This window comes from Acanthochromis polyacanthus, chromosome 23, assembly GCF_021347895.1.
Source record: "Acanthochromis polyacanthus isolate Apoly-LR-REF ecotype Palm Island chromosome 23, KAUST_Apoly_ChrSc, whole genome shotgun sequence".
Taxonomy (NCBI): Eukaryota; Metazoa; Chordata; class Actinopteri; family Pomacentridae; genus Acanthochromis; species Acanthochromis polyacanthus.
In genome coordinates this window covers 122,565-149,073 of record NC_067135.1, presented here as the reverse complement: position 1 = coordinate 149,073, position 26,509 = coordinate 122,565, and the positions used below count along the sequence as shown (strand labels likewise).

At 43.8% G+C, this 26,509-nt stretch overlaps 1 protein-coding gene and 1 long non-coding RNA gene across 3 annotated transcripts; both read right to left on the bottom strand.

Annotated features, from left to right (window-relative positions):
• Positions 1-242: 242 nt before the first annotated feature.
• On the bottom strand, positions 243-26,509 carry LOC110972620 (CST complex subunit CTC1-like). Its single transcript, XM_051943648.1, is given in 28 exon segments — positions 243-480; positions 820-940; positions 3,591-3,747; positions 4,118-4,173; positions 11,512-11,674; positions 11,801-11,869; positions 12,181-12,316; positions 12,406-12,497; positions 12,603-12,649; positions 15,537-15,674; positions 15,790-15,879; positions 15,978-16,241; positions 16,244-16,397; positions 16,963-17,077; positions 17,163-17,331; positions 18,809-18,815; positions 20,943-21,139; positions 21,279-21,423; positions 22,777-23,006; positions 23,093-23,215; positions 23,292-23,900; positions 24,280-24,409; positions 24,609-24,832; positions 25,095-25,317; positions 25,397-25,526; positions 25,528-25,713; positions 25,974-26,073; positions 26,337-26,509. Coding segments are annotated over 28 exon segments (4,212 nt in total). The 5' UTR covers positions 26,388-26,509; the 3' UTR covers positions 243-394.
• On the bottom strand, positions 5,090-6,678 carry LOC127532292 (uncharacterized). 2 transcript variants are annotated; one of them, XR_007939662.1, is made up of 4 exons: positions 6,579-6,678; positions 6,095-6,154; positions 5,581-5,640; positions 5,090-5,153 (listed from the first exon to the last, which is right to left on the bottom strand). It is a non-coding gene; the product is annotated as an uncharacterized LOC127532292 (long non-coding RNA). The 2 variants fall into 2 exon arrangements; XR_007939661.1 differs by lacking the exon at positions 5,581-5,640 and having other exon boundaries at positions 5,097-5,153; positions 6,125-6,154.

Sequence of the window (26,509 nt, the reverse complement as noted above, 5' to 3'; positions counted from 1 at the left end):
ATCTTTAAAAATAAAAGTCATGAAGCTGCTCTGGTTCTCAGCTGGTTACTCAGAAAGTAGAACCATTCCTTCAGATGCCGTTAATGAGCTAACAATGATCAGCTGCTAGCTGTCTGGCTATATATTAGCTCCTCACACAGACTGGCTAAGCTCTTAGCCTGCTAACTGTAGCATTAACATTAGCCTGCTAGCCGTAGCATTAGCCTGCTAATGGAAACAGAGTGGAACAAAGAGAACGTTCCTCAGATCCTTCAGAACATCAGTTTACTGCAGACCAATACCTAATCAATGACACAGATCAGAAACAGGACTGGGTACACTGCTTCAGCTGGGTCAACGATAAGGGGCGGGGCTTAGACACAGGTGTTGCCATGACAACAGGCAGTAGACTGGATCAGTGCAGGTGTAGACAGGTGAGCTGCAGGGGGCGGAGCAACGTGGTGACGAAGTCTCTGTCTGCTCGACTGAACCTCCTGACCTCTGGAACAACAAACACACATATAAATAAACATATAAACATATAAACACAGAAAAACACACAAACAAATACATAAACACACAAACAAATACAAAAATAAACAAATAAACACACTAATAAACAATTAAATACACAAATACACAATCAAACAAACACACAAATAAACAAACACACCAATAAATAAACAAATAAACACAAACACATATATAAACACAAACAGACAATAACTTAAACACAAAAATCTCTAACCCTGTCTATGTGTGTCATAGTGTTACTGTGTGTGTTGTTAGTATGTGTGTTGTGTTAGAGTGTGTGTGTGTTAGAGTGTGTGTGTGTGTTACCTTCTGTTCTAAGGTAGCTGTGCTTCCTGCAGGTGAGGGAAATCGGCCGACAGACAACATCACTGCTGCACGCACACATCAGGAAGTTAAAGAGAGACTCATCAGAGTCACCGTCACACACCTGAGAAAGACAGGTAGACTATACACCTGAGAGATGGACAGGTAGACTATACACCTGAGAGAGACAGACAGGTAGATGTATACACCTGAGAGAGAGACAGGCAGGTAGATGTATACACCTGAGAGAGAGACAGACAGGTAGATGTATACACCTGAGAGATGGACAGGTAGACTATACACCTGAGAGAGAGACAGGCAGGCATATGTACAGCCATGGCCATAAGTTTGGACACAAGTACCATGACGCTTGTGAATCTTAGAAAATACCACAAAATACTGAAGTGTTTGGGTGATAATACACAACTCCTGAGAACTATATTATGTTTCATATTTAAAAGAACATCAAAAGAGTTTGGTGTCATTTTGTTATTCTTACCAAATCCGGTTGTGAAAGTGCTGCATTTTTTTGTTGTTTTCTTCTAATATTATGTTTTGGGAACAAAGTTGTTCCAATTGTTGGAATTTATTGATAATATTATATCCCTTGTTGATTTGTTGACTAATTAAACTGGTGCTGTCAAAAAATATTAGTTATGTTCTGTAATAGACATCAAAACAGACATAAGTCATGCTGTGTCCAAACTTATGGCCATGGCTGTATACACCTGAGAGAGACAGACAGGTAGATGTACACTGACAGTCATTAAAAACTTTGAGACCGTATTTTTCAACATAATTTTTATTTTGCAGACCTGTTTACCCCTCCAGAAACCAAAGTGTAGCCTTTAAGTCAAAATGTGTAATCTTGAGAAGGGAATGTGTAATAACATGTGTAATGTATCGCTGACCAATTTCTTCACAAGCCACACAATACCTAACATTTTCAAACATAAAAGGAATCAGACAGTTTACGCCACTGTTGCCAACTCCTCAGTAAGGAAAGTCGCTGTTGGCTGTCCTAAAAGTCGCTAGAAGTTGCTAAATGACATCATCGCCTAATTTGCATATTTCCCAGTTTGCATGTAATTGTAATCAGTGTTGTAGGAGAGAGGAATAACGTTGTGGAAGAGACCAAAAAGTGAGTATAAAACACCCAAAATATGTTTTTGTACTGGTGGCTAAATGCTGTGGTTTATTTTAGCATGACAGTGAAGAAACATTTTCATTTATATCCCGCTCTGTAAGTCTGGATGGGATCTGTAGTGACTTTGTGCATGCGCGATTCATCTGTCGTCTGGCCGCGGAGTGATGTGGGTCTCCCCCTCCCCTCTCTGGGTCTGCTGTGGGGTTACTGGACTGACAATCTGTGCTCTGGGAGGGGGAGAAGCTCACAGCAGCACCTGACCTGCTTGTTGAAAACAGTAACTGCAGAATGATCCCAGTTTTCCTATTAGAGTCTCCAAAACGGCAGAAAAGGTCGCTAGATTTTTCGCTAGTTGCTTTTGACAAAAAAAAAAAGTCGCTCGGAGCTTTGAAAAGTCGCTAGATTTAGCGAGAAAGTCGCTAAGTTGGCAACACTGGCTTACGCCGCATTTCAACCAATCAACTGACTCTGGCCTGCCTCCGAGGCCTAAACAGCCAACCGTCGCAGAGACTGACAGATCTGGACCTACCTCAATTTCATCAGTAAATTCTGAGCAAATCACGTCGGAGAAAGCTTTTGACTGACAGGCCTGGTAGCCAATGAGCTGCTGGATAGCAGAATATAAATAGAGCCTCTGTGAGCGCGGTTGTGTGACTTTTCACACGTCGGCTCCGGCTGCAGCTGCAGCCTGTCTCTCCCCCTGCCAACTGGAGCCGCTCTGAAGCGCTTTTTTCGAGTTCTTTATGAGTTTTTGGAGTGAAAATAATGTGAAAACGGGCTGAAAAACAAACAGGATTACAGAATTAACTCTTTATGACACCGAGTCCGAAATGCGTACTTTGTCTGTTTTGAAAAGCGTAATTAGTTACAGACATGCGTAATTGTGTAATAGGACACTGAATTGTGGAATTTATTACGCCGAATGCGGGAGGTAAACAGGTCTGATTTTGAAGCCCAAACTGTATTTTCTTCATATGAATCATTTGTTTAGCATATTGGCATACAGAAACAAAAATCTAAAGTTTCAAGAATGATTTCAAAATAAAGAATTTCACAAAAAAAAAACGGCACCTGCCAAACACAAAGTCCCAACAGTCAATACCGAGTATGGCCTCCATCTGCTTGGATGCAGGCAGCAATCCGTCGGCGCATGCTTTGGACCAGGCTTCTGATTGTGGGTTGGGAACAGCCCATACGCCTGGATACATCACTGTAGCTCAAAGCGGCCTCCACCATACCCAGTGCCCGGAGACGTTGTTCATGTGATAGACGCGGCATGATGCTGTTCACTGGACTAACAATGGTGGCCTTTTTTGGGCCTTTATATAGGCCTTCAAACCCATTCTCACATTGTGCAGATACTCACTGAGTATTGCTTGGTGTGTATTTGGTTCACTTTTGCAAAGTGACCAACCCATGTGCAATGAATCATGACAAAATGACAACTCATCATTATCTCAACTACCAGGGCACTAGATCATCAGTAAATCCACAATGAATAATTACACCCCCCGACAAGTAGAATTCTGCCTACATTTCTACCTCAAAGTTTCTACTGACTGTCAGTATATATAACTGAGAGACAGACAGGTAGATGTACACAACTGAGACAGACAATGGTACGTACCAAGCTCCGCCCCCGGGGATAGACTCTGATGTGACCTTTAACCCTGAGCGCTCTCTCAAGCCCCTCCCACTGAGAATCAGCCAATCCCAGTAGAAGACGAACCAGCACACCTGAGAACCAGACGTGAGCCTCACCTGTCCCATCGTCAATCACCAGCCTGATCAATACATGGAAAAAGAATATAATCACTGGTCTGATCAATACATGAAGTAAATATAATCACTGATCTGATCAATACATGGAAAAAATATAATCACTGGTCTGATCAATACACACACACAGATATAAAGATTTCATTAATTAGTAACTAAAAACCAAATTACAGAGACTTCATTGATCAATAACTAATAATCACACTTTACTAATGAGTAATTAATAATCAGACATCACTAATCAATAACTAATAATCAAACTTAACTAAAAAATAACGAGACTTCAGCAATCAATAATAAATAACTAAATTTCACTAATCAATAACCACTAACAAAATTAATCAATAACTGATAATCAGACAAACGTTTTCTTACTTTGCTTTGGACTGAAAGACGGATGAAGTGGAATGACACTGAAGAGAACAGCAGGACTGGAAGAGAGAAAATACTACAATATAACATGTACCTGTGAGTACTACTACAATATACCATCTACCTGTGAGTTCTACGACAATATACCATGTACCTGTGAGTAATACTACAATATATACCATGTACCTGTGAGTACTACTACAATACATACCATGTACCTGTGACTTCTACTACAATATACCATGTACCTGTGAGTAACACTACGATATACCATGTACCTGTGAGTACCACTACAATATACCATGTACCTGTGAGTACTACTACAATATACCATGTACCTGTGAGTAATACTTCAATATATACATGTACCTGTGAGTAATACTTCAATATATACCATGTACCTGTGAGTTCTACTACAATATACCATGTACCTGTGAGTAATATTTCAATATATACCATGTACCTGTGAGTACCACTACAATATACCATGTACCTGTGAGTAATATTTCAATATATACCATGTACCTGTGAGTACTACTGCAATATACCATGTACCTGTGAGTACTACTACAATACACCATGTACCTGTGAGTGATACTTCAATATACCATGTACCTGTGAGTACTACTACAATATACCATGTACCTGTGAGTAATACTACAATATATACATGTACCTGTGAGTACCACTACAATATACCATGTACCTGTGAGTACTACTACAATATACCATGTACCTGTGAGTAATACAATATACACCATGTACCTGTGAGTTCTACTACAATAAACCATGTACCTGTGAGAACTACTACAATATACCATGTACCTGTGAGTAATACTTCAATATACCATGTACCTGTGAGTTCTACTACAATATACCATGTACCTGTGAGTAATATTTCAATATATACCATGTACCTGTGAGTACCACTACAATATACCATGTACCTGTGAGTAATATTTCAATATATACCATGTACCTGTGAGTACTACTGCAATATACCATGTACCTGTGAGTTCTACTGCAATATACCATGTACCTGTGAGTACTACTACAATACACCATGTACCTGTGAGTAATACTACAATATACCATGTACTTGTGAGTAATACTACAATATACCATGTACCTGTAAGTAATACTACAATATACCATGTACTTTCAAGGAACTTTCTTAAAGTCCAGTGGATTGATTTAAACTTCTTTGGATATACCATGTACTTGTGATTAATACTACAATATATACCATGTACCTGTGAGTTTACTACAATATATATCATGAACTTGTCAGTAATACTACAATATACCATGTACCTGTAAGTAGCACTACAATATACCATGTAAGTGTGAGTAATATTTCAATATATACCATGTACCTGTGAGTACTACTGCAATATACCATGTACCTGTGAGTACTACTACAATACACCATGTACCTGTGAGTGATACTTCAATATACCATGTACCTGTGAGTACTACTACAATATACCATGTACCTGTGAGTAATACTACAATATACCATGTACCTGTGAGTACTACTACAATATACCATGTACATGTGAGTACTACTACAATACACCATGTACCTGTGAGTGATACTTCAATATACCATGTACCTGTGAGTACTACTACAATATACCATGTACCTGTGAGTAATACTACAATATATACATGTACCTGTGAGTACCACTACAATATACCATGTACCTGTGAGTACTACTACAATATACCATGTACCTGTGAGTAATACAATATACACCATGTACCTGTGAGTTCTACTACAATAAACCATGTACCTGTGAGAACTACTACAATATACCATGTACCTGTGAGTAATACTTCAATATACCATGTACCTGTGAGTTCTACTACAATATACCATGTACCTGTGAGTAATATTTCAATATATACCATGTACCTGTGAGTACCACTACAATATACCATGTACCTGTGAGTAATATTTCAATATATACCATGTACCTGTGAGTACTACTGCAATATACCATGTACCTGTGAGTTCTACTGCAATATACCATGTACCTGTGAGTACTACTACAATACACCATGTACCTGTGAGTGATACTTCAATATACCATGTACCTGTGAGTACTACTACAATATACCATGTACCTGTGAGTAATACTACAATATATACATGTACCTGTGAGTACCACTACAATATACCATGTACCTGTGAGTACTACTACAATATACCATGTACCTGTGAGTAATACAATATACACCATGTACCTGTGAGTTCTACTACAATAAACCATGTACCTGTGAGTACTACTACAATATACCATGTACCTGTGAGTAATACTTCAATATACCATGTACCTGTGAGTTCTACTACAATATACCATGTACCTGTGAGTAATATTTCAATATATACCATGTACCTGTGAGTACCACTACAATATACCATGTACCTGTGAGTAATATTTCAATATATACCATGTACCTGTGAGTACTACTGCAATATACCATGTACCTGTGAGTTCTACTACAATATACCATGTACCTGTGAGTACTACTACAATATACCATGTACCTGTGAGTAATACTACAATATACCATGTACCTGTGAGTACTACTACAATATACCATGTACATGTGAGTACTACTACAATATACCATGTACCTGTGAGTAATACTACAATATACCATGTACCTGTGAGTACTACTACAATATACCATGTACCTGTGAGTACTACTACAATATACCATGTACCTGTGAGTAATACTACGATATACCATGTACCTGTGAGTATTACTACAATATATACATGTACCTGTGAGTAATACTACGATATACCATGTACCTGTGAGTATTACTACAATATATACATGTACCTGTGAGTACTACTACAATATACCATGTACCTGTGAGTACTACTACAATATACCATGTACCTGTGAGTAATACTTCAATATATACATGTACCTGTGAGTAATACTTCAATATATACCATGTACCTGTGAGTTCTACTACAATATACCATGTACCTGTGAGTAATATTTCAATATATACCATGTACCTGTGAGTACCACTACAATATACCATGTACCTGTGAGTAATATTTCAATATATACCATGTACCTGTGAGTACTACTGCAATATATCATGTACCTGTGAGTTCTACTACATTATACCATGTACCTGTGAGTACTACTACAATATACCATGTACCTGTGAGTAATACTACAATATACCATGTACCTGTGAGTACTACTACAATATACCATGTACCTGTGAGTAATACTACAATATACCATGTACCTGTAAGTAATACTACAATATACCATGTACTTGTGAGTAATACTACAATATACCATGTACCTGTGAGTACTACTACAATATACCATGTACCTGTGAGTAATACTACAATATACCATGTACCTGTGAGTAATACTACAATATACCATGTACCTGTAAGTAATACTACAATATACCATGTACCTGTGAGTACTACTACAATATACCATGTACCTGTGAGTAATACTACAATATACCATGTACCTGTAAGTAATACTACAATATACCATGTACCTGTGAGTACTACTGCAATATACCATGTACCTGTGAGTACTACTACAATATACCATGTACCTGTGAGTAATACTGCAATATACCATGTACCTGTGAGTACTACTACAATATACCATGTACCTGTGAGTAATACTACAATATACCATGTACCTGTAAGTAATACTACAATATACCATGTACTTGTGAGTAATACTACAATATACCATGTACCTGTAAGTAATACTACAATATATACATGTACCTGTGAGTACCACTACAATATACCATGTACCTGTGAGTACTACTACAATATACCATGTACCTGTGAGTAATACTACAATATACCATGTACCTCTGAGTACTACTACAATATACCATGTACCTGAGAGTATTACTACAATATATACATGTACCTGTGAGTACTACTACAATAAACCATGTACCTGTGAGTATTACTACAATATACACCATGTACCTGTGAGTATTACTACAATATACCATGTACCTCTGAGTACTACTACAATATACCATGTACCTGTGAGTAATACTACAATATACACCATGTACCTGTGAGTTCTACTACAATAAACCATGTACCTGTGAGTACTACTACAATATACCATGTACCTGTGAGTACTACTACAATATACCATGTACCTGTGAGTAATACGTGAATATACCATGTACCTGTGAGTAACACTACGATATACCATGTACCTGTGAGTAATACTACGATATACCATGTACCTCTGAGTACTACTACAATATACCATGTACCTGTGAGTAATACTACAATATACACCATGTACCTGTGAGTTCTACTACAATAAACCATGTACCTGTGAGTACTACTACAATATACCATGTACCTGTGAGTACTACTACAATATACCATGTACCTGTGAGTAATACATGAATATACCATGTACCTGTGAGTAACACTACGATATACCATGTACCTGTGAGTAATACTACGATATACCATGTACCTGTGAGTATTACTACAATATATACATGTACCTGTGAGTACTACTACAATATACCATGTACCTGTGAGTACTACTACAATATACCATGTACCTGTGAGTATCACTACAATATACCATGTACCTGTGAGTACTACTACAATATACCATGTACCTGTGAGTAATACTTCAATATATACATGTACCTGTGAGTAATACTTCAATACATACCATGTACCTGTGAGTTCTACTACAATATACCATGTACCTGTGAGTAATATTTCAATATATACCATGTACCTGTGAGTACTACTACAATATACCATGTACCTGTGAGTAATACTTCAATATATACATGTACCTGTGAGTAATACTTCAATACATACCATGTACCTGTGAGTTCTACTACAATATACCATGTACCTGTGAGTAATTTTTCAATATATACCATGTACCTGTGAGTACTACTGCAATATACCATGTACCTGTGAGTACTACTACAATATACCATGTACCTGTGAGTACTACTTCAATATATACCATGTACCTGTGAGTACTACTACAATATACCATGTACCTGTGAGTACTACTACAATATACCATGTACCTGTGAGTACTACTACAATATACCATGTACCTGTGAGTAATACTACAATATACCATGTACTTGTGAGTAATACTACAATATACCATGTACCTGTAAGTAATACTACAATATACCATGTACTTTCAAGGAACTTTCTTAAAGTCCAGTGGATTGATTTAAACTTCTTTGGATATACCATGTACTTGTGATTAATACTACAATATATACCATGTACCTGTGAGTTTACTACAATATATATCATGAACTTGTCAGTAATACTACAATATACCATGTACCTGTAAGTAGCACTACAATATACCATGTAAGTGTGAGTTTACTACAATGTATCATGCACCTGTGAGTAATACTACAATATACCATGTACCTCTGAGTACTACTACAATATACCATGTACCTGTGAGTATTACTACAATATATACATGTACCTGTGAGTACTACTACAATAAACCATGTACCTGTGAGTATTACTACAATATACACCATGTACCTGTGAGTAATACTTCAATATACCATGTACCTCTGAGTACTACTACAATATACCATGTACCTGTGAGTAATACTACAATATACACCATGTACCTGTGAGTTCTACTACAATAAACCATGTACCTGTGAGTACTACTACAATATACCATGTACCTGTGAGTACTACTACAATATACCATGTACCTGTGAGTAATACGTGAATATACCATGTACCTGTGAGTAACACTACGATATACCATGTACCTGTAAGTAATACTACGATATACCATGTACCTCTGAGTACTACTACAATATACCATGTACCTGTGAGTAATACTACAATATACACCATGTACCTGTGAGTTCTACTACAATAAACCATGTACCTGTGAGTACTACTACAATATACCATGTACCTGTGAGTACTACTACAATATACCATGTACCTGTGAGTAATACGTGAATATACCATGTACCTGTGAGTAACACTACGATATACCATGTACCTGTGAGTAATACTACGATATACCATGTACCTGTGAGTATTACTACAATATATACATGTACCTGTGAGTACTACTACAATATACCATGTACCTGTGAGTACTACTACAATATACCATGTACCTGTGAGTATCACTACAATATACCATGTACCTGTGAGTACTACTACAATATACCATGTACCTGTGAGTAATACTTCAATATATACATGTACCTGTGAGTAATACTTCAATACATACCATGTACCTGTGAGTTCTACTACAATATACCATGTACCTGTGAGTAATATTTCAATATATACCATGTACCTGTGAGTACCACTACAATATACCATGTACCTGTGAGTAATATTTCAATATATACCATGTACCTGTGAGTACTACTGCAATATACCATGTACCTGTGAGTACTACTACAATATACCATGTACCTGTGAGTACTACTTCAATATATACCATGTACCTGTGAGTACTACTACAATATACCATGTACCTGTGAGTACTACTACAATATACCATGTACCTGTGAGTACTACTACAATATACCATGTACCTGTGAGTAATACTGCAATATACCATGTACCTGTGAGTACTACTACAATATACCATGTACCTGTGAGTAATACTACAATATACCATGTACCTGTAAGTAATACTACAATATACCATGTACTTTCAAGGAACTTTCTTAAAGTCCAGTGGATTGATTTAAACTTCTTTGGATATACCATGTACTTGTGATTAATACTACAATATATACCATGTACCTGTGAGTTTACTACAATATATATCATGAACTTGTCAGTAATACTACAATATACCATGTACCTGTAAGTAGTACTACAATATACCATGTAAGTGTGAGTTTACTACAATGTATCATGCACCTGTTAGTAATACTACGATATATCATGTACCTGTCAGTAATACTACAACATACCATGTACTAGTGAGTAATATTCTAATATATACCATGTACCTTTGTGTACACTTTGTAATGTCCTTTTATTGTGACTTATTGTCTTTTTATTACGACTTATTGTTCTATATTTTTCTGTATGTTACACTGTTTTGTATTCCTTATCACTGCTATGTCCATTTTTTCCTTTAGGGACTGCAGATGCAAATTAGCATTGTGCTATAATCCGGCATATTGACTCCAATTTCTGAACAGACGGGCGTTCAGTGTGCACTGTCCCTACCAAATGAGGAAATTAATTAATGAAAAAATAAATGCACCTGTGAGTAATACTACAATAGATACCATGTGTACAGTGTGTACTTTTTGCAGTACTTGTGTATACAGTGTATACTTTTTGCAGTACCTGTGTGTACACACTGCCACACAGTGAGCAGCTCCACTGCAGCTGCAGGAACAGGAAACACACCACATGACCTTTGACCTGACCCACAATGCACTTCTGCTCTGAGCTCAGAGCCCACGGACCCAGATGCATGATGGGAGCAGGAGGAGGGGGCGGGGCCACGCTGAGAGAAACACACACACTGATCAATATGTCAGTAAGCCATAAACAAACTGACCAATACATCAATAAACACAATACTCAATAGGTCAGAATCAATAATCAATGAGACTTATTGATCCATAATTACCTGGTGTCTCCCTGAGAGACGACGGTTATCGAGCTGACAGGTAGAAACCTGCAGTACACACTTCCTGTCCTGGAACACACACACACACATATTATAAACTCAGTGTTACTACATACCTGTAAACATTCACCTGTGTGTGTGTGTGTGTGTGTGTGTGTGTGTGTGTGTGTGTGTGTCTCCACTATATGTGATTTCTCCACATGGCAACGCACCGCATCTGAAAATCGCACTGCTGGCGGTCGGTCACTATCGGACCACATCATTGTCATGTGACAATGCCGCAAAACCGCCACCAGCCGTGCGATTTTCAGATGCGGTGCGTTGCCGTCCGGGGAAATTGTATATAGTGGACACGCACCTTGTATGTGTGTGTGTGTTACCTGGACTGCCTCTTCTGCACAGCAGACAGCAGCAAGGTGTTGCCAGGCAACAGTCCAGGTGGGTAGGGGGTGTGGCTTAAGTCCAGGTACACATGGAGACTCCTCCCACTTTGGTCACACAACGTGAGACGCACACCTGAAGAGACACAGTTCAAACCAAAACTGAATCCAGAACAACTGTTTCAACCTGTTCACTCAGGTATATGTTCACCTGTATGTATTTACCTGAGTGTTCACCTGTGTATCCACAGTGGGTGGTCCTGTCTCTCACACTGATCCTCTCAGACACTAGGCCCTGGAAACACACCATCTCTGTCCTGAACAACACACACACACAAAAAAAAAAACAGTGTTTTGATGCTGCAGTTCCTCCGTCGACCACAGGAGACGACTCTGAGTCAAATTGAGGACGATCAGTTTACCTGCTGTCCAAAACGTCAGAGACAGAAAGGACCGTGGATGAGAGAACCTGGAGACACAGAGAGAGACATGAGGACGTTTCTACGCTGTGAGGACGTTTCTACGCTGTAAGGACGTTTTTACACTGTGAAGACAATTCTGCACTGTGAGGACGTTTCTACATTGTAAGGATGTTTCTACGCTGTGAGGACATTTTTATACTGTAAGGACACTTTTACACTATAAGGATGTTTCCACACTGTGACGACGTTTCTACACTGTGAGGGTGTTTCTGCACTGAGAGGACGTTTCTATATTGTGACGACGTTTCTACACTGTGAGGACATTTCTACGCTGTGAGGACATTTTTTCACTGTAAGGACGTTTCTACACTGTGAGGACGTTTCAACACCGTGAGGACGTTTCAACACCGAGGATGTTTCTGCGGTGTGAGGATGTTTCTGCACTGTGGGGTCATTTCTACACTGTGGGGACGTTTGTACACTGTGGGAACGTTTTCTACACTGTGAGGACATTTCTTTGCTGTAAGGACGTTTCAACACTGAGGACGTTTCTGCACTGTGGGGTCTTTTCTACACTGTGAGGACGTTTCTACACTGTGAGGACATTTCTACGTTGTGAGGATGTTTCTACGCTGTGAGGACATTTTTTCACTGTGAGGACGTTTCAACACCGTGAGGACATTTCAACACCAAGGACGTTTCTGTGCTGTGAGGACGTTTCTGCACTGTGGGGACGTTTGTACACTGTGGGGATGTTTTCTACACTGTGAGGACATTTCTACACTGTGAGGACATTTCTACACTGTGAGGACATTTCTACACTGTGAGGACATTTCTACGTTGTGAGGACGTTTCAACACCGTGAGGACATTTCAACACCGCGGATGTTTCTGCGCTGTGAGGACGTTTCTGCACTGAGAGGACGTTTCTACATTGTGACGACGTTTCTACACTGTGAGGACATTTCTACGTTGTGAGGATGTTTCTACGCTGTGAGGACATTTTTTCACTGTAAGGACATTTTTACACTGTAAGGACGTTTCTACACTAAAGATGCTTCTACACTGTGAGGACGTTTCAACACCATGAGGACGTTTCAACACCGAGGATGTTTCTGCGCTGTGAGGACGTTTCTGCACTGTGGGGATGTTTTCTACACTGTGAGGACATTTCTTTGCTGTAAGGACATTTCAACACTGAGGACGTTTCTGCACTGTGGGGTCTTTTCTACACTGAGAGGACGTTTCTACATTGTGACGACGTTTCTACACTGTGAGGACATTTCTACGTTGTGAGGATGTTTCTACGCTGTGAGGACATTTTTTCACTGTAAGGACATTTTACACTGTAAGGACGTTTCTACACTAAAGATGCTTCTACACTGTGAGGACGTTTCAACACCGTGAGGACATTTCAACACCGAGGATGTTTCTACGCTGTGAGGACATTTTTTCACTGTAAGGACGTTTCTACACCGTGAGGACATTTCAACACCGAGGATGTTTCTGTGCTGTGAGGACGTTTCTGCACTGTGGGGACGTTTGTACACTGTGGGGATGTTTTCTACACTGTGAGGACATTTCTTTGCTGTAAGGACGTTTCAACACTGAGGACGTTTCTGCACTGTGGGGTCTTTTCTACACTGTGAGGACATTTCTACACTGTGAGGACATTTTTACGTTGTGAGGATGTTTCTACGCTGTGAGGACATTTTTTCACTGTAAGGACATTTTTACACTGTAAGGACGTTTCTACACTAAAGATGCTTCTACACCGTGAGGACATTTCAACACCGAGGATGTTTCTGCGCTGTGAGGACATTTCTACACTGTGGGGATGTTTTCTACACTGTGAGGACATTTCTTTGCTGTAAGGACGTTTCAACACTGAGGACGTTTCTGCACTGTGGGTCTTTTCTACACTGAGAGGACGTTTCTACACTGTGAGGACGTTTCCACGCTGTGAGGACATTTTTTCAGTGTAAGGACATTTTTACACTGTAAGAACATTTCTATACTGTGAAGATGTTTCTACACTGTAAGGACGTTTTAACACTGTGAAGACAATTCTGCACTGTGAGGACGTTTCTACATTGTAAGGATGTTTCTACGCTGTGAGGACATTTTTACACTATAAGGACGTTTCTACACTGTGAGGGTGTTTCTGCACTGAGAGGACGTTTCTATATTGTGACGACATTTCCATACTGTGATGACGTTTCTACACTGTGAGGACATTTCTACGTTGTGAGGATGTTTCTACGCTGTGAGGACATTTTTTCACTGTAAGGACATTTTTTCACTGTAAGGACGTTTCTACACTGAAGATGCTTCTATACTGTGAGGACATTTCAACACCGAGGATGTTTCTGCACTGTGAGGTCATTTCTGCACTGTGGGGACGTTTGTACACTGTGGGGATGTTACTGCACTGTGAGGACGTTTCAACACTGAGGACATTTCTGCACTGTGAGGATGTTTCTACGCTGTGAGGACATTTTTACACTGTAAGGACGTTTCTACACTGTGAAGATGCTTCGACACTGTGAGGACGTTTCGATGCTGTGAGGATATTTCTGCACTGTGAGGATGTTTCTACACTATAAGGACATTTCTGCACTGTGGGGTCATTTCTGCACTGTAAGGACGTTTCAACACTGAGGACATTTCTGCACTGTGAGGATGTTTCTACGCTGTGAGTACATTTTTTCACTGTCAGGACATTTCTACACTAAAGATGCTTCTACACTGTGAGGACGTTTCAACACCGAGGATGTTTCTGCGCTGTGAGGTTATTTCTGCGCTGTGGGGATGTTTCTCCACTGTGGGGACGTTTCTACACTGTGGGGACATTTCTACACTGTGAGGACATTGAGGTCAGAATCAGAATCCGCTCATTATCAGATTTGTCACAAAGACAGAGACACCATGTTACCTGTCTGCAGGTGTGCAGGAGCTGTGGGCGTGTTAGAGTGTGGAGCCTCCAATCAGACGTGACCTGAAGGGTGGAGTCAGTTTGGAGCTCCACCCCACTCTGTCCAGAGACTCCACAGCCAATGAAAACACTGGGATCCTGGTGGACAGACACTGTAATTTACAGCTGTTCAACAAAGGTTTACAACCAAATAACCTCCAAACAGGTGAGTCCTCAGCCCGCCCCTCAGTGACATCATCACAGGTGGGGTTACCTGAGTGTTAACAGCAATGAGTCTGTAGAAACATCCAGGATGGAGGACAGGAAACCATCGAGCAGATGCACCTGAGAACACCAGAACCACCTGAATACACATAGACACAGGTTACCACACACACAGGTAAACAGGTAACCACACACACAGGTAAACAGGTAACCAGGTGATCCAGGTGTGTCTCTCACCTTGTCCTCTTCCTCTCTCTCTGCCTCTCTGGCTGTCATTGGTTCATTCTTTGGGTCCCGCCCCCATCTGACCACTGGACCAATCACAGCAGCTCTGGCTGAGAAGCACAGTGGCAGCCCCGCCTCCTCCTTTGTATCCACCCCCGTGTTTCTCAAGGCCACGCCCTCTTTCTGCTCCACCCTGATTACCATGGAGACGCAGGGCCGGGAGCCGCCGCCCACAGAGCTCGTTGTCATGGTAACAGAGGAGGCAGAGTGGGAGGAGCCTGTGTCTTCTTCTCTTTCCTCTTCCTATCTGCAGTCTTCTTCCTCGCTGTGACATCACCTGCTGACTGCTCCCTCTTCTGCCTCAGGTGAGTTACCATGGCGACAGATGGACTCAGGATGTGGAGGTGGTCCAGAGAAAACTGCAGGTAAACTCTGTAAAAGCACACACACACACACACGTACAAAGTGTGTTTATGTTACTGAGTGCATACCTGGTCTCTCTGTCTGTGTGTGTGTGAGTGTGTGTGAGTGTGTGTGTTACTAAGTGTGTACCTGGTCTGTCTGTGTGTGTGTGTGTGTGTGTGTTCCTGAATGTGTGCACCTGGTGTGTCTGTGTACCTGGTGTGTATCTGCTCTGTGTGTGTGTTACTGAGTATGTATCTGGTGTGTCTGTGTGTGTGTTCCTGGATGTGTGTATGTGGTGTGTGTGTGTGCGTTCCTGAATGTGTGTACGTGGTGTGTGTGTGTACCTGCTGTGTGTGTGCATTACTGAGTGTGTATCCAGTCTATGTGTGCATTACTGAGTGTGTACCTGGTCTATGTGTGCATTACTGAGTGTGTACCTGCTGTGTGTGTGCATTACTGAGTGTGTATCCAGTCTATGTGTGCATTACTGAGTGTGTACCTGGTCTATGTGTGTGTTACTGAGTGTGTACCTGCTGTGTGTGTGTATTACTGAGTGTGTATCCGGTCTATGTGTGTGTTACTGAGGGTGTACCTGGTGTGTCTGTCAGTGATGAACTTCTCCTGGTCCAGGTGTTGGTAGGAGGGGAACTCTGATTGGAGGAATCTCTCCGTTACCATGGTGAACTGTCGGACACACACCAGACATCCTGCAACACACACAGATAATATACAGCTGTAGTGGTGACCTCTGACCTGTGTGTGTTCCTGAGTGTGTGTGTGTGTGTTGTGTACCTATCCAGGCGGTGTTGTAGGACGCTCTCTGTCCTCTACTGTGGTCCTCGCTGGTTTCCGTGGTGACGCAGGGCAAACCTCCTGTAGCGTCTCTGAGCTGTAGAGTCTGTCTGAGTTCAGACATCTGAGATGGAAAATCCAACACACCGACCAGCAGCAGGGGCGCTGCCTGACACACAGCACAACAAACACAACACACAAAGACACACATAACGCAGAGACATACAACACAGGCAACGCAGAGACAACACACAGAGACAACACAGACACAAAGAGAACACTACTTCATCAAAACAGTCACACGTGTGATAATCAGTCACTGATGCTGTATCTGGACTCATCACAACACAACATCTGTCCTGTTTACCAGGTTTACTTTGACCACATAGCATGCTACATGCTACATTCTGTGTTACATGCTGTAAATTACATGCTACATGTTATCTGCTACATGCTACATGTGAGGGTTCAGGCTGTTCACGCTGCAACATGGAGCTACAAACAGGTTCTACAGGTGAACGTCATGCTAATAGAACGTTATCTCTGTAGAACACGATGCTGTTCTCTGTTTTCTACAGAACGACTGTTTTAATTATAAAAGTCATTAATTAAAGATCTACAAACTTTCCCCACCTTCAGAGTTTGATGAGATTAAGATCAGTGATGAGTGTTTGTGTTCATAGTTTACAGACTAATGAGGTGAATGTGTCTTTATGCAAAGGTTCTCTCTGGAACCTTTAGCTCATCTCACTGTAGAACGATAGAACATCAGTTGTAACGATGACCAATATCCAACCTCCCATTTCTCTCTAAAATTCTGGAAAGAACAGTTGCAAATCAATTATGTGAACACTTACAAAGGAATCATTTGTTTGAAATGTTTCAGTCAGGCTTCAGAGTGCATCATAGCACAGAAACAGCTCTAGTGAAAGTTACTAATGACCTTCTCATAGCATCAGATAATGGACTAGTCTCTATACTTGTTTTGTTAGATCTTAGTGCAGCGTTTGACACAATCGACCACAACATTTTATTACAGCGTCTAGAACATTCAATTGGCATTAAAGGGACAGCACTGGACTGGTTTAAATCCTACTTATCAGATAGGTTCCAGTTTGTGCATGTCAACAATAACTCTTCTGAGCATACTAAAGTTAATCATGGAGTTCCTCAGGGTTCTGTCTTAGGACCGATACTTTTCACATTATACATGCTTCCTTTAGGCAATATTATTAGGAAGCATTGTATTAACTTCCATTGTTATGCAGATGACACACAATTGTATTTATCTATGAAGCCAGATGAAACTGATCAGTTAGCTAGACTGCAAGATTGTCTTAAGGACATTAAAACCTGGATGACTTTAACTTCCTACTGCTAAATTCAGACAAAACTGAAGTCATTGTATTTGGCCCCAAACATCTTAGAAACTCGCTTTCAAAGCAAATAGTTACTCTGGATGGCATCACATTGGCCTCCAGTACTACTGTGAGGAATCTTGGAGTTATTTTTGACCAGGACATGTCCTTTAACTCACACATAAAGCAAGTCTGTAGGACTTCCTTTTTTCACCTGCGAAATATTGTAAAAATCAGGAACATTCTGTCTCAGAGTGATGCAGAAAAATTAGTTCATGCTTTTGTTACTTCCAGGCTTGACTATTGCAATTCCTTATTATCGGGTTGTCCAAATAGTTCTCTCAAACATCTACAGTTGATCCAAAACGCTGCTGCCAGAGTACTGACAGGAGTTAGCAAAAGAGATCATATTTCCCCTATACTTGCTTCTCTTCACTGGCTTCCTGTTAAATCCAGAATAGAATTTAAAATCCTTCTTCTGACATATAAAGCTCTTAATAACCAATCTCCATCATATCTTAAAGATCTGATAGTACCTTATTATCCTAGTAGAACTCTTCGCTCTCAAGCTGCAGGCTTACTTGTTGTTCCCAGAATTTCTAAAAGTAGAATGGGAGGCAGAGCCTTCAGTTATCAGCTCCTCTCCTGTGGAACCTGCTCCCAGTTTGGGTTCTGGAGGCAGACACCCTCTCTATTTTTAAGACCAGGCTTAAAACGTTCCTTTTTGACAAATCTTATAGTTGGGGCTGACTGGGTGACCCACAGAGGTTCGGCTTGTGTCTTCATTGCACAGCTGACTCCCTCTTGGACGTCCCTTCGTTCTGCCTCTAGTCATGCTGCTATAGGCCTATAGGCTGCTGGGGGACTTCTCTTGACGCACTGAGCCCTTCTCTATCTACCTTTACATTTAATATGTATACCGTTATTGCAGTACATTCACTCTGTTTCCCCCTGTGCTATTTCTCCGCGTGTCCCTGGTCCCAGAGCTGGATGCTTCAGATCTGTGGTTGATGTTCCACCAGCTGGTCCAGTCTCCATCATGTCCACTGTGGGATGCTGCTGTTGACCTTCCTCCAGCCCTCTGCTTCCAACTCCCTTTTTCCACCAGTCAACTCTGCATCGCCTTCAATATACTGTTATGCTAACTTACATACTGTTTGAATTTTACTGCTAGCTATATATGGAGTATGTTTAATGTCAGAGCCGTACATCATAAGAGTAAATTATGAGTCAGTTTTCAATGTTAGCTTATACTTTGTCTGTGTCACATATCCTGTCATGCATGTATCCAAATGTGTGTTGTGTTTTCCTTGCTTTCCCACCCCTCCCTCTTCTCCCATCCCTCCCCCTTGCCCTCTTCTGTCCTTCTCAACCCGCCCGGCCAGCAGGCAGATGGGTCCCCCTATATAGAGCCGGGTTCTGCTCCAGGTTTCTTCCCTGTTAAAAGGGTGTTTTCCTGCCACTGTCTCCTTTGGGCTGCTCTGGGGGTCAGGCATATGGGTTCTGTAAAGCGTCTTGAGACAATTTGACTGTAATTGACGCTATATAAATAAAATTGAATTGAATTAACCTGAACACAGAAGAAACAAGATTGAAACGTTCTCTGATGTTCTGCTGGACTGAAGATATTCAGGGACGAGAATGACAAAAATATTTTCAGCTGAAAATTAGCCGGGGGTCTGGGGGCCGCGGGCCCCCAGCCAGGTCCAGGCAGAGCCTGGTGGGGGGATTCAGGGGGGTAACCCCCCCCCCCGAAGCTCTTGGGTTTTGGAGATTTTACAGCAGTAAAAAGTGGCCTGAGAGTCCTTAAAAACAATTTAATATGCATCAGTCTGGTCCAAAATTATTTCTAAATGTCATGGTGATAGGGACTCTGCTCTCAGTTTGCTAACATTACCAGCAGTGTAGGTAAACCAAATGGCTAACATAACTATCTTTATGTAAAATAAATTAAGTTACCTTTCTCAATATTCTCTTCCTCTCACCTCACCAAGAAGTCAAATAATATTTCTGAGAATTCATTCTCAATGCAGAGTCACACATGAGACTGTTCTACAGTCAATGTTCTCTTCCTCTCAACTAACCAAGAAGTCAAACAATATTTGAGATTTCATTCTTAATTAATAGTCACACACATGAAAGATTATACTCCAGTCAATGTTTCTGAGATTTTATAGCCACACACACATCTACACATTGTTCCAACTAACATATTTACAAGCTGCATCATTCTGTTCAAATGCACTCATGGTTCATTGCAAAGATTTCTTTTTCCTCTTTGCAATGATAAAATGCGCGGAATTCCGCGGAAAATTCTCATCCCTGGATATTAAAACGTTCTCTGATGTTCTGCTAAACTGAAGCTTTTCTAGCAGCACTGAGACGTCTCCAGGTGGACAAACGAGAGCAGAACCAGGTTTACCTCAGACCGTCTGCTGACTCAGAGGACAGAGTCCTGCAGGACCAGGACAGGGCGGCGTTGATCTCAGACGAGGACAGACTCTGTCCATCAGGGGGCAGCAGAGACCTCAGAGACACTGAAGACCAGCTGTCCAACTGTAGAGACTGACAGAGCTCCGAGATACTGATGTACTGAGGGACAGCAGAGTCCACAGTGTACTGCAGAGACACAGAGAGACACTAAGGAGACACTGTAGAGACAGAAAAACACTGTAGAGACATTGGAGAGACAGAGGGACACTGGAGAGACACTTCAGAGACATAGACGACACCTCGTTCTCCAGGTGTGAAGGCCTACCTGTGTCAGAGGACAGGTGTGAGGCTCGTCCAACATCTCTGAGTAGATGTCTCTCCGTCTTCGTCCTCCTCGTCCCCACAGAGTTTCCATCAGCCTCCAGGACAGCAGACAGACACACTGCTGCTTCAGCACACCTGGAACCAGACTGAGACAGACAGGAAGACACAGTCAGGGACACACCTGAGACAATCACCTGTCCAGAGAGAGAGACAGGGGGCGGGGCTGTCCAAAGAGAGATGTAAGACAGAATACTGTCTGCATCAACAGAACGTCCACGATCTGAGGCTGGAAACCAGACAGGTGAGATAGAGGGGAGACAGGTGAGACAGAGGGGAGACAGGTGAGACAGGTGAGAAAGAGAGGGGTGAGACAGGTGAGACAGAGGGGAGACAGGTGAGACAGAGGGGAGACAGGTGAGACAGAGGGAGAGACAGGTGAGATGGGGGGAGACAGGTGAGATAGGGGGGAGACAGGTGAGACAGAGGGGGAAACAGGTGAGACGGAGGGGGAGACAGGTGAGACGGAGGGGAGACAGGTGAGACGGAGGGGGAGACAGGTGAGACAGGTGAGACAGAGGGGGAGACAGGTGAGATAGGGGGGAGACAGGTGAGACGGAGGGGGAGACAGGTGAGATAGGGGGGAGACAGGTGAGACAGGTGAGACAGAGGGGGAGACAGGTGAGACAGAGGGAGAGACAGGTGAGACGGGGGAGACAGGTGAGACGGGGGGAGACAGGTGAGACGGGGGGAGACAGGTGAGACGGAGGGGGAGACAGGTGAGACAGGTGAGACAGAGGGGGAGACAGGTGAGATAGGGGGGAGACAGGTGAGACGGAGGGGGAGACAGGTGAGATAGGGGGGAGACAGGTGAGACGGAGGGGGAGACAGGTGAGACGGAGGGGGAGACAGGTGAGACGGAGGGGGAGACAGGTGAGATAGGGGGGAGACAGGTGAGACGGAGGGGGAGACAGGTGAGACGGAGGGAGAGACAGGTGAGACGGAGGGAGAGACAGGTGAGATAGGGGGGAGACAGGTGAGATAGGGGGAGACAGGTGAGACAGAGGGGGAGACAGGTGAGACGGAGGGGGAGACAGGTGAGACAGGTGAGACAGAGGGGGAGACAGGTGAGATAGGGGGGAGACAGGTGAGACGGAGGGGGAGACAGGTGAGATAGGGGGGAGACAGGTGAGACGGAGGGGGAGACAGGTGAGACGGAGGGGGAGACAGGTGAGACGGAGGGGGAGACAGGTGAGATAGGGGGGAGACAGGTGAGACGGAGGGGGAGACAGGTGAGACGGAGGGAGAGACAGGTGAGACGGAGGGAGAGACAGGTGAGATAGGGGGGAGACAGGTGAGATAGGGGGGAGACAGGTGAGATAGGGGGAGACAGGTGAGACAGAGGGAGAGACAGGTGAGACGGAGGGGGAGGCAGGTGAGACAGAGGGGGAGACAGGTGAGACAGAGGGGGAGATAGAGGGGGAGACAGGTGATGTCCTCACCTGTGCATGAGCTGCGAGCTCAGGTGACATGCCCACAGGTACTCGGACACGCCCCTGTGTCCCTGCAGCAGTAACCGTGGCAACACTCCGTCTCCAGGACAACGGGGGACAGGCCCCTCCTCTCCCAGTCTGCTGAAGGTCGTGACCTTCAGGCTGGAGCGGAGGCAGCAGCAAAGCATGCTGGGAGGAAAGTCTGGGCAGGGCCGGAACAGGAAGTGGACGTGATGCAGCTGCAGGAGAACCGACAGAAAGTCGTTAGAACGTCCAACCAGCTCTGATGATGTCACACGGGCCGTCCAATCAGCAGCAGCCTCACCTCCACCTGGTCTCCTGCTCTCAGCTTCCTCCTCGCCGTCGGCTGATAGGCCACACACAGACCCACCTTCCCGTCGAGCACATAGAGCCCCGCCCCCTCACTCACCACCTCAGTCACAGTGCCCTATCAGAGGAGAGGGGCGGGGCTTAGCACACAGGTAAACATGCTGGCACCCAATCAGAGAGCAGAGTCCTCCCACCTGGTAACTGATGACTCTGGACTGCTTCATCCTCACACCTGATTGGACGCCAAGCTCCGCCTCCTCACCATCATCATCACCATGTGACATCATCAGCAGGGGTGTGGCCATTCCAGCAGGTGTGTGTTCCTGTGTGTGTGTTGGTGTGTAGTCAGTGTGTGTTGGTGTGTAGTCAGTGTGTGTGTGTTCCTGTGTGTGTGTGTAGTCAGTGTGTGTGTGTTCCTGTGTGTGTGTTGGTGTGTAGTCAGTGTGTGTGTGTTCCTGTGTATGTGTTGGTGTGTAGTTGGTGTGTGTTAGTGTGTAGTCAGTGTGTGTGTGTTCCTGTGTGTGTGTGTAGTCAGTGTGTGTGTGTTCCTGTGTGTGTGTTGGTGTGTAGTCAGTGTGTGTGTGTTCCTGTGTATGTGTTGGTGTGTAGTTGGTGTGTGTTAGTGTGTAGTCAGTGTGTGTGTGTTCCTGTGTGTGTGTGTTGTCAGTGTGTAGTTCAGAGCACTCCGTCACACACAGGATGTTGTTTCCTCTCCAGCCTCGCAGGACACACACACGCAGAGCCGTCACACACACACTCTGTCCAACACACACACACTGAGACCAGCACAACCTGCTGCTGTCCTGCAGAGAGACACACACCTTCATCATCATCTTCATCAGTGTTAACATCACCATAATCAATATCATCATCTTCATCAACAACATCATCAATATCCTCCATAGCAGCAGACTCCTGGTTGGAGGTCACTAATTAGAACATTCGTCTCTGTCATGGTGTCCCTTCACCAGATGAACTCATCCAGGTCCTGGAGATCAGAGGAGCTTCAGGAGGAACCAGGTGAGTCCAATCAACCTGGTTCCTCCTGAAGCTCCTATAGGTTAAAGGTGGAACGTGTCAGGTCATTGAGTTCCTCAGTATGAAACAGGAAGAGGTTCCCCCTGGTGGAACATCCAGGAACTACAGCTGGTCAACAGTACATGAGGTGTGGAGATTTCCTACCTTGACCAGGACAGGTACGGACTGTGATTGGTCAGTCAGAGTGAAGCAGAAGAAGGTAGATCCTGCCACCACCAGCAGAGGGCAGACTGAGCCCACCTGCCCCCACACCGCCAGCCGCTGACCCCTGACCCTGACAGACACACAACGACCACACGGGTCACCTCACTGGTCACAGGTCATGTGACTCACCTGTGGAGCGGCGGGTCATGTGACTCACCTGTGGAGCGGCGGGTCATGTGACTCACCTGTGGAGCGGCGGGTCATGTGACTCACCTGTGGAGCGGCGGGTCATGTGACTCACCTGTGGAGCAGTGGGTCATGTGACTCACCTGTGGAGCAGCAGTCCTGTAGCCTCTCTGACTCCCACAACGTTGTTAAGCCCCGCCTCCACACAGGCAGCCAATCCCTGCTCAGGACAAGGACACAGCAGGACAGGAGGACCAATCAGCTCCACCCAGCCTCCAGCCTCCTGCCCCGAGGCATTCTGGGGGATGTAGTTCCAATGAGGGAGGAAGACGGGACGATTCAGCCACAGAGGAGAGGGAGACAGGCACTGGAGAGACAGACAGGTGAGACAGGTGACTGGAGTTAGAGACAGACAGGTGAGACAGGTGACTGAAGGTACAGACAGACAGGTGACTAATCTTAGAGACAGACAGGTGAGACAGTTGACTGACCTTAGAGACAGACAGGTGAGACAGGTGACTGAAGGTACAGACAGACAGGTGACTAGTCTTAGAGACAGACAGGTGACTGGAGGTACAGACAGACAGGTGACTAGTCTTAGAGACAGACAGGTGAGACAGGTGACTGACCTCACACCTGACGCTGCCGCTGCTGTCCGTCAGCCTCCACTCTCCGCCCCGCCCCCCTCTCAGACAGCCAATCAGCAGCAGGTTGACCCTCGGCAGCGCTCGCTGACCCGGCACAGATAGCTCCGCCTCCCTGGCCCACACTCGCTGCTGATTGGTGCTCCAGGACAGGTTGCTGACGCAGGCCAGGTGCTGCTGGGAGACCAGCTCAGAGACAGACAGCAGCCTGCAGACAGACAGGAGGATAGGTGACCTGCTGCATCGTCACATGACCTGTGGTGATGTCAGCAGGTGTGTGGGCGTACCTGTAGCTGACAGGTAAGGAGTGAGAGATGCACATCCTCTCCTGGATCTGGTGCACCACACTGACGCTGAGCTGGAACACACTGACCTCACCTGGAACACAACACATCTGTGATGTCATCAGGTGAGCTGCAGGTAGAGAGAAGGAACCAATCAGAAGACAGCAGGAACGGAGAACAGAGGAGCAGGTGGAGATACATCCAGCATGGAGAAACATCTGGAGATACATCTGGAGAAACATCTGGAGACAGATCTGGAGATACATTCAGCATGGAGACACATGTGGAGACAGCTGAGGAGCAGAGTAGAGAGGAAATGTCTGGAGATAGAAAACCATCACAGGATGAAGAGATAAAACCACCACAGAGACACAAAACAACAAGAAAAACACACAAAATGAGAAAGGAGACAACCAGAGAACAGAGACAACGTTCCTAAAACTGTCCACAATATTAATAATAATTAACTGAATGTTCTACAGAGGAACCAGGAGACACAGCAGCTGGTAGAACCAGAACCAGAAACTTGGACCTTCTACACATTCGTCACAGGCTCCTGTCCTCTGATTGGAGGACTCACCTGTCTCTGAGCCGTCAGCAGCGGGAGGGGCGGGGCCACAGGTGACGGGGCTCAGGTGTTCTGTGATGAAGGTGAAGAGGGTCTTTATCCAGGTGGACTCCTGGAACCAAACACACCTGGATCAGAACCAGTAGAACCCACTCACACTGATCACAGAGAGATGACGTCACTAATAAAAGGATTTCATCATCAGCTGGGGTCTGTTTCATAAAGTTCTGCAGCCGGACTGAGCAGAGAGCCTCAGAGACCCGGATCAGACGGAGGTTCTGGTACCGGTTCTGTCCGTCAGTCTCTCAGCCTCTACTTTCTAAAATCAAACGTTTTCTGAACGGAATTCCTGCTGGGAAGAAGAACCGCACTGACCGCCTCGCTGCGCGGCTTCAGGAGCTCCAGGAGCCGCTGCAGGGGATCCATGAGGTCCGGGGGTCGCTGCTCCGGGTCCCCGGCCTTGGTTCTGGTCCAGATCCTGGTTCTTATCCGGGTGGAAACACGACCTCCCGCTGAACGCTTCAAACTTCCTTCTTCTTCTTCTTCTT